Source organism: Nerophis lumbriciformis, linkage group LG10 (genome assembly GCF_033978685.3).
Source record: "Nerophis lumbriciformis linkage group LG10, RoL_Nlum_v2.1, whole genome shotgun sequence".
Taxonomy (NCBI): Eukaryota; Metazoa; Chordata; class Actinopteri; order Syngnathiformes; family Syngnathidae; genus Nerophis; species Nerophis lumbriciformis.
In genome coordinates this window covers 20,132,971-20,143,191 of record NC_084557.2, presented here as the reverse complement: position 1 = coordinate 20,143,191, position 10,221 = coordinate 20,132,971, and the positions used below count along the sequence as shown (strand labels likewise).

General features: G+C 37.7%; 1 protein-coding gene across 9 annotated transcripts in view; it reads left to right on the top strand.

The window, feature by feature from the left end:
• mlc1 (modulator of VRAC current 1) overlaps positions 1 to 10,221 on the top strand; it is a 32,703-nt gene that overhangs the window by 4,238 nt on the left and 18,244 nt on the right. For 4 of the 9 annotated variants that reach the window (XM_061970095.1, XM_061970089.1, XM_061970092.1 and 1 more), the window contains one exon: positions 6,800 to 7,059. In XM_061970095.1, the coding sequence (XP_061826079.1) occupies positions 6,814 to 7,059 (246 nt within the window). In that variant the 5' untranslated portion in view covers positions 6,800 to 6,813. Of the gene's footprint in view, positions 1 to 2,059; positions 2,197 to 6,799; positions 7,060 to 10,221 lie in introns of those variants that run through there. The other 5 variants (XM_061970096.1, XM_061970091.1, XM_061970090.1 and 2 more) reach the window with 3 other exon arrangements.

Below are 10,221 nucleotides of genomic sequence, written 5' to 3'. Positions count from 1 at the left end.
CAACAGTCCGGGGGTTTCCGTTGTGGTATTTTAGGCTTCATAATGTGCCACACATTTTCAATGGGAGACAGGTCTGGACTACAGGCAGGCCAGTCTAGTACCCGCACTCTTACTATGAAGCCACGTTGAAGTAACACGTGGCTTGGCATTGTCTTGCTGAAATAAGCAGGGGCGTCCATGGTAACGTTGCTTGGATGGCAACATATGTTTCTCCAAAACCTGTATGTACCATTCAGCATTAATGGCGCCTTCACAGATGTGTAAGTTACCCATGTCTTGGGCACTAATACACCCCCATACCATCACAGATGCTGGCTTTTTAACTTTGCACCTATAACAATCCGAATGGTTCTTTTCCTCTTTGGTCCGGAGGACACGACGTCCACAGTTTCCAAAAACAATTTGAAATGTGGACTCGTCAGACCACAGAACACTTTTCCACTTTGTATCAGTCCATCTTAGATGAGCTCAGGCCCAGCAAAGCCGACGGCGTTTCTGGGTGTTGTTGATAAACGGTTTTCGCCTTGCATAGGAGAGTTTTAACTTGCACTTACAGATGTAGCGACCAACTGTAGTTACTGACAGTGGGTTGCTGAAGTGTTCCTGAGCCCATGTGGTGATATCCTTTACACACTGATGTCGCTTGTTGATGCAGTACAGCCTGAGGGATCGAAGGTCACGGGCTTAGCTGCTTACGTGCAGTGGTTTCTCCAGATTCTCTGAACCCTTTGATGATATTACGGACCGTAGATGGAAAATCCCTAAATTCCTTGCAATAGCTGGTTGAGAAAGGTTTTTCTTAAACTGTTCAACAATTTGCTCACGCATTTGTTGACAAAGTGGTGACCCTCGCCCCATCCTTGTTTGTGAATGACTGAGCATTTCATGGAATCTACTTTTATACCCAATCATGGCACCCACCTGTTCCCAATTAGCCTGCCCACCTGTGGGATGTTCCAAATAAGTGTTTGATGAGCATTCCCAACTTCTTTGTCATGTGTTGCTGGCATCAAATTCTAAAGTTAATGATTATTTGTAAAAAAAAAAAAAATGTTTATCAGTTTGAACATCAAATATGTTGTCTTTGTAGCATATTCAATTGAATATGGGTTGAAAATGATTTGCAAATCATTGTATTCCGTTTATATTTACATCTAACACAATTTCCCAACTCATATGGAAACGGGGTTTGTAGATTAATTGATTGATTGACTGAGACTTTTATTAGTAGAATGCACAGTACAATACATATTCCGTACAATTGACCACTAAATGGTAACACCTGAATACGTTTTTCAACTTGTTTAAGTCGGGGTCCACGTTAATCAATTCATGGTAGAATAAAATTCGAAGTAGATGACAATAATTGAGTGTTAAAAGAAACATAAAAAAAATATTTAGGACACAGGATTGTGCAGGGATATATTATATGAATGATGCAATGTTTTAGGGCAGGGGTCCCCAAACTTTTTGACTCGGGGGCCGCCTTGGGTTACAAAAAAAAATGGTATTACCTTAGATTCAGTGGAATGGCCCTTGTTTTAAAAACAAAACGTATTGATGACGTACTTTCACTGCTATGGCATTTGGCAGTGAGTGCGTCCGGGCCTTAGCAGGGGTGTAGGGCATTGTTAGGGAGTTGCTATGGTTACAGGACAATCCAGCATTACACGCTGCATGGAACAATCCCGCATGTACACTACACCTTATTTGCGACACTGTTGTTTTCTTCATCGTGGGGTATACAGTTTGCACTTGGATGCACAATCTTGAAAACCGTAAAACGTGCCCTTCTCGACACTTTCCAGCCGGAGAAAAGGAGAAAGAGTCTGCCCTCGTTACCGTGCCCTCGTAACTCTTCCCCCGGCGCGAGCCCCTTCATTCTGGCCTCGTTGTCATGCACAGGCGCTCTCCTCTCTTTAGAGCACCAAAGTTGGCTGGCAGCACAACAGCCGTGTGTTTTAGCAGCACACTTTGAAGGGCTGAAGGGGGGGAGAACAAGTTTTCAGTGGGGTGTTTTGTGAGAAAGAGAGCAAAGAAGGGCGGGGGGGGCGACTAGTGGGCGGCGAGAGAGTGTAAAAGTGGGAGATGGAGTGTAACGAGTTGGCTCTTGTTCGGTTGATTTGATTTGAACCCGCTCAGGATACATTTTGTTGGACAATATTTGGCGTTATTCTGCAGGGATCGTGACGAAAGGTAAGAGGAAATAGCAAAGTGGGGAATGATATCGAGCCTAAATTAATAAAATATGTCACTTAATAACTCATCAAGGGTAGAAGGTTTTAAAAAGGTTCCTTTTTTTCCGTGTGTACATTGTGAGTGTGATGTATTTCCCAAACTTGGTCATGAATTTCAAGTATTTCATTAGTTCGATTTCACTGCAGTTCACTGCATACACAAGTAGACTGATGGTATGCAATAAATACAAGTGTATATGACGTCACCCTTTATATGCCACATCATTGCAAAAACTGATATTTAAGCAAGACTATATGCCGGAAATTAACCAAGCTGTTTCTTTACATGCTTTCTTTATTTCTCTTTGCTATTTGGGCTTATTGGACCCTAATTAGAATAAAATCTAAAAATCATCTTTTAATATGATGTACTTAGTCCATAAGTACACAAACGTGTACTTCGTGTGTAGTGACATGCAAATTTGTATTTTTACACTTTTTTTTTTTCAAATTCCATTGTATGTTATACTCTTCTGACACCACCAGATAGCAGTAGAAGTCGGCATAAGACTCCAATGCAGTAGTGTAATGGAAATAAGAGCTAAAAGGTGCTGTCCACGCATGTGGCCACTAAGGCCTTTAGAGGTCAAAGGTTGGAAAAAAATATGCAATTAAGAAAATATCTTTAGAAAATAAAGTTTATAATATAAATGCTACCCATTAAGCTTAATGTTAATTTGTGTGCAAATTCTGTGACTTTTAGTCAAGTAAATGGGAACAAACGATTTTAATCATACAGAAAATACATATATAACACAGTTTAATGACAAATGCTCATATTTATTTTATGTTTTTTATTATTAGTTGTTTTTTTTCATCATAACAAGTGATTTACCCTGACTACATGTCCAATTGTTATACGTGTTCAAAGCTTTTTCTTGAATCTATTTTTTATCTCAAAGAGTTTAGTCATTACTACTTAACATAAATAAATTGGAAACCTAATAAGAACAAATAGGTGATTAGATAACAAGGCCCACATGGGCCATCTACGCACCTGTCGCTGTCTTCGAGGCCGGTCCTGGCACACCCCGTTCCGCGGCAGGCCCGCAGGCCACGCCCCCCCTCCACACAAGACTATATACTTGAAATTAAGTTTAGCGACATTTATTATTGTACTGAAAAAAAAAAAAAAGATTATACAATTAAAACATATCTTTAGAAAATAAAGTTTATAATATAAATGGTACCCATCAAGCTTAATTGAAATTTGTATGCAAATTCTGTGAGTATTAGTCAAGAAATTAAGTTTAGCGACATTTATTATTGTACTGAAAAAAAAAAAAAAGATTATACAATTAAAACATATCTTTAGAAAATAAAGTTTATAATATAAATGGTACCCATCAAGCTTAATTGAAATTTGTATGCAAATTCTGTGAGTATTAGTCAAGTAAATGGGAACAAACGATTGTAATCATACAGAAAATACATTTAAAATACAGTTTAATGACCAATGCTAATGTTTCTTTTTTTTTGTTAGTTTTTTTTTTCATCATAACAAGTGATCTACCCTGACCTATCCAATTATTGTACTTGTTCAATGCTTTTTCTTCAAGCTTTTTATGTCAGAGTTTAATCATCACTATTTAACATAAATAAATTGGAAACATAACAACAAAAAATATTTGCCAGTCTTAATATGTATAAATATGTATAATATAAATAATAATAAATATAATATAAATAAATATAAATGGTACCCATCAAGCTTAATGTTAATTTGTATGCAAATTCTGTGACTTTTAGTCAAGTAAATGGGAACAAACAATTGTAATCATACAGAAAATAAATGTATAACACAGTTTAATGACAAATTCTAATTACTTTGTTTTTTATTATGAATTTTTTTTTCATCATAACAAGTGAGGCTCTGCTCTGCTGCCTACCCCGACATGTCCAATTATTATACTTGTTGAAAGCTTTTTCTTGAAGCTTTTTACCTCACAGTTTAGTCATCACTACTTAACATAAACAAATTGGAAACATAATAAGAAAAAATATTTGACCTTGATTTCATTGTTGTAGTGTACACATTGGTCTGATGATGTGATTTCTTTCAAATAGCATTTAAGCAAGACTATATGCCTGAAATGAAGTTTAGCGACATTTATTATTGTACAGCAAAAAAAAAAATTTACACAATTAAAAAATATCTTTAGAAAATAAAGTTTATAATATAAATGGTACACATCAAGCTTAATGTTAATTTGTATGCAAATTATGTGACTTTTAGTCAAGTAAATGGGAACAAACGATTGTAATCATACAGAAAATACATTTATAACACAGTTTAATGACAAATTCTAATTATTTTATGTTTTTTATTATGACTACTCTGCTCTGCTGCCTACCCTGACGACATGTCCAATTATTATACTTGTTCAAAGCTTTTTCTTGAAGCTTTTTATCTCACAGTTTAGTCATCACTACTTAACATAAACAAATTGGAAACATAATAAGAAAAAATATTTGCCAGTCATAAATTAGCATATTTGACCTTGATTTCATGTTTGTAGTGTACACATTTGTCTGATGATGTGATGTATTGTGCTTGTTATAGCATCGATTACACAACTCAACGTTCTGTACAGTCACAAAATGTGCTGCTATATAGAAGTTGATTTTTTTTTGGTAAAATGTTATATGATACAGTAGCACCTCAACTCAGAAGCTTAATTTGTTCTGTGGTTGAGCTCTTAATTTAGAACACTTGCATCCCCCCCAAAACCCAACAAAAAACAGCACAATCTTAACATGAAGCGCGCCCTTCAAACTTTTCGAGCAGAAATATTGTATAAGAAGAATACCATAAAAAGTACCATGGACAACGACAAAAGTTTTATAAAGTAATGTAATAATAATGGTACTTTGGAGAGTGGACCTCTACGGTGTCTCCTTCCATCTGCTTCTCTGTCAAACACACATTCAGCAGCTTATCCATATTTTCATGTATAAATGTTCCGCCGTTTAGATATTTTAATACTTTTAGCTGGCGTGAGACTCATTCTAGTTTAGAATAGTGCATACGAGCAATGATACACCCGAATTGATTCGACTCATTTATGCTTTTGATGATTTCTGTCTTTAATTCAATAAATACCATCCGCTTCCTTTTCAGCACTGTCTTCCGTACTCACTTTCTGCTTTCCAATAGTTGGAAAACAAAGTTATGTCAATCTCTAGCCTTAAACTAATGCTAGACCAGATGTTTTGGTCGAATCTTACGAAGTCCCGTGTGACATTTTCTGTACTGCAACTAATTGCGGGGGTGCTTAGTAAATATTATTTTGGTAACACTTTATTATGGGGAACATATTGTAAGTAACAAAGACTAAATTTAGAGTTATTTGGACACTATTAACATTTGAAGTTTTGTGTTTTGTTAGTTAGGGTTAGGGATAGGGTTAGGATTGGACCCTAACCTTAAACCTAAGTACTTATTAATGACTAATTAAGAGCCAATATGTTACTAATTTGCATGTTAATAAGCAACTAATTAATGGTGAATATGTTCCCAATACTAAAGTGTTACCCAAATTTTTGCCTGTAACTTAAAACATAACAATGAGCCGAGAACGCTTTTATGTTAGGGTACTCTTAAGTTGGTTAAAGAAAAAATATATAGGAAAAAACATGCACTCTCCAAAAAACTTAATAAAACAAAAATAAAGAGGTACACGGCAATAAGTGTACTAAAAGAAAAAACAAGGCCAGCAACATTTGTTCCTTCTAATAATTTCAATACAAACTGCGCAGGCGCTGCAAAACACAGACCGGTTTCGACAATGTGTTCGTCAGTGTGCAATTTACAACAGGAAGTGATGCGTTTAAAGAGTCACATCTGTGGTCAATCAATTGAAAAATCAAAATCAACAACAACTTAAAAAATTTAAGTGCACAAATAATAGACAAAATGGAAAATAGTACAAAATAAATCAAAGACTCAGTAAAGTATTATTATAGAAAAAAAGCAATTAAAAAAATGAAAAAGCAGTAAAAAACAAAAAAAACAAATTAAAACATTTAAATATAAAAATAAATAAAAAACAATACAAATAAAAAATGTATTAAAAAAATTGTAAAAAGCTTTTTTTTAAGTCCTGCTGTATTTCTCAGAAGTGACAACGCTGCAAATACAGACTTTATACAGTCCTAAAAAAAGCCCTTTTTTTTTTTTTTTTTTTTTTACAGTATATACATATTTCTTTAAAATCTCTAACGAACCAGAACATTTGGGTCAAAACATGTGTCCGATACGGGTCTTATACTTTCACATTCACTTTTGATTTTCATCCATCCATCCATTTTCTACCGCTTATTCCCTTCGGGGTCGTGGGGGTGCTGGAGACTATCTCAGCTACAATCCAATTTGTAGGTAGATGATTTTCATCTACCTACAAATTGTTGTATTTTTTGTATTTAGTGTATTAGATTCAGCAACTAGTGTTTGGATCTCACTGTACGCAATATCTGAAGAGCATGGAAAAAAGCATTTCACTGTGGTGTATTCTGCATGTGACGAATAAAACCCTTGAACCTTGAACCTTGAACCTGTCCAGCAGCAGCAGCGGCGATGCAGCGCGAGGAGGTGTCCGCGAGAGAGGAGTTCACCTACAGCCACATGTCCTCGCTGGAAAGAGGTGGCGGCTCTCTGGGGAGGAAAGGGAGCAGAGGATTGGACAGGAGGGAGCAAGAAGGCTCAGAGCGGGACAGCTACACTGTGGACGTGAGGGCCAGTGACCTGCAGCTGGCTCAGTCGGAGCCTCTAAAGCACCCCTGCTTCAGCTACAGGGCCTGGCTCTACAGCGTCCTGATAGGGGTGAGAGGTGGCATATGATAGGATTCGCCTCTGTGCTCACTCGGACACACACATGCTCCGAGGTTGGCACAATTCACCCGCCTTGGGCATCTGTTTGTCACGGTGACAAGAATCTTATTCTCTGCTTCCTTTGTTAGTAAGTCAATGACAGGAACTGAACCCATAGATTACTGTGTGAATACAGCAATGCTAAATGTATTTACTTATATTACACATTGGTTATTCATGTGTTTATCCACTTTACTTCATGGTAGGAGTAATGGTTTCATTTGTTTTCAGACACGCTTTAGTCAGATCACGAAAAATCCACGTTTACAGTTGCGCGATTGGACATAAAAAGGAGTGGGAAGAAGCGGGGCTTATATAATGCTGCAATTATCGATCTTTTGTTTGCTTCCAGAGTTTGAATGAGAAACTAATAAAGAACATGGAATCATAAATACAGGGAGTAGCCTATTAAGTAATGAAAGAAAAGAAACGATGCATTAATACATACAAACCCCGTTTCCATATGAGTTGGGAAATGGTGTTAGATGTAAATATAAACGGAATACAATGATTTGCCAATCCTTTTCAACCCATATTCAATTGAATGCACTACAAAGACAAGATATTTGATGTTCAAACTCATAAACTTTATTTTTTTTTTGCAAATAGTAATTAACTTAGAATTTCATGGCTGCAACACGTGCCAAAGTAGTTGGGAAAGGGCATGCTCACCACTGTGTTACATGGCCTTTCCTTTTAACAACACTCAATAAACGATTGGGAACTGAGGAAACTAATTGTTGAAGCTTTGAAAGTGGAATTCTTTCCCATTCTTGTTTTATGTAGAGCTTCAGTCGTTCAACAGTCCGGGGTCTCCGCTGTTGTATTTTACGCTTAATAATGCGCCACACATTTTCGATGGGAGACAGGTCTGGACTGCAGGCGGGCCAGGAAAGTACCCGCACTCTTTTTTTTACGAAGCCACGCTGTTGTAACACGTGCTGAATGTGACTTGGCATTGTCTTGCTGAAATAAGCAGGGGCGTCCATGAAAAAGACGGCGCTTAGATGGCAGCATATGTTGTTCCAAAACCTGTATGTACCTTTCAGCCTTAATGGTGCCTTCACAGATGTGTAAGTTACCCATGCCTTGGGCACTAATGCACCCCCATACCATCACAGATGCTGGCTTTTGAACTTTGCGTCGATAACAGTCTGGATGGTTCGCTTCCCCTTTGGTCTGGATGACACGATGTCGAATATTTCCAAAAACAATTTGAAATGTGGACTCATCAGACCACAGAACACTTTTTCTCTTTGCATCAATCCATCTTAGATGATCTCGGGCCCAGAGAAGCGTTTCTGGATGTTGTTGATAAATGGCTTTCGCTTTGCATAGTAGAGCTTTAACTTGCACTTACAGATGTAGCGACCAACTGTATTTAGTGACAGTGGTTTTCTGAAGTATTCCTGAGCCCATGTGGTGATATCCTTTAGAGATTGATGTCGGTTTTTGATACAGTGCCGTCTGAGGGATCGAAGGTCACGGTCATTCAATGTTGGTTTCCGGCCATGCCGCTTACGTGGAGTGATTTCTCCAGATTCTCTGAACCTTTTGATGATATTATGGACCGTAGATGTTGAAATCCCTAAATTTCTTGCAATTGCACTTTGAGAAACGTTGTTCTTAAACTGTTTGACTATTTGCTCACGCAGTTGTGGACAAAGGGGTGTACCTCGGCCCATCCTTTCTTGTGAAAGACTGAGCATTTTTTGGAAAGCTATTTTTATACCCAATCATGGCACCCACCTGTTCCCAATTAGCCTGCACACCTGTGGGATGTTCCAAATAAGTGTTTGATGAGCATTCCTCAACTTTATCAGTATTTATTGCCACCTTTCCCAACTTCATTGTCACATGTTGCTGGCATCAAATTCTAAAGTTAATGATTATTTGCAAAAAAAAAAATGTTTGTCAGTTTGAACATCAAATATGTTGTCTTTGTAGCATATGACAACTGAATATGTGTTGAAAATGATTTGCAAATCATTGTATTCCGTTTATATTTACATATAACACAATTTCCCAACTCATATGGAAACGGGGTTTGTAGATGAAAAAAATGAGAAATTAAAAATAAATACAAACCCGAAAACCAGTGAAGTTGACACGTTGTGTAAATCGTAAATAAAAAGAGAATACAATGATATGCAAATCCTTTTCAACCTACATTCAATTGAATAGACTGCAAAGACAAGACGGGACAAACAAAGATGGAGCGAGGGTCAGCACTTTGTGAACAAATGCGTGAGCAAACTGTTGGACAGTTTAAGAACAACAACATTTCTCAACGATCTATTGCAAGGAATTTAGGGATTTCACCATCTACGGTCCGTGATATCATCAAAAGGTTCAGAGAATCTGGAGAAATCCCTGCACGTAAGCGGCAATGTGCGTGACCTTCGATCCGTCACGCGGTACTGCATCAGAAAGCGACATCAGTGTGTAAAGGATATCACCACATGGGCTCAGGAACACTTCAGAAAAGCACTGTCAGTAACTACAGTTGGTCGCTACATCTGTAAGTGCAAGTTAAAACTACTACTATGCAAAGCGAAAGCCATTTATCAACAACACCCATAAACGCCGCCGGCTTCGCTGGACCCGAGCTCATTAAGATGGACTGGTGCAAAGTGGAAAAAAGTTCTGTTGTCTGAGGAGTCCACATTTCAAATTGATTTTGGAAACTGTGGACATTGTGTCCTCCGGACCAAAGAGGAAAATAACTAATCGAGAATGCTATAGGCGCAAAGTTCAAAAGCCAGCATTTGTGATGGTACGGGGGTGTATTAGTGCCCAAGACATGGGTAACTTACACATCTGTGAAGGCGCCATTAATGCTGAAAGGTACATACAGGTTTTGGAACAACATATGTTGCCATCTAAGCAATGTTATCATGGACGCCCCTGCTTATTTCAGCAAGACAATGCCAAGCCACGTGTTACAACAGAGTGCGGGTATTTGACTGGCCTGCCTGTAGTCCAGACCTGTCTCCCATTGAAAATGTGTGGCGCATTATGAAGCCTAAAATACCACAACAAAGACCCCGGACTGTTGAACAACTTAAGCTGTACATCAAGCAAGAATGGGAAAGAATTGCACCTGAAAAGCTT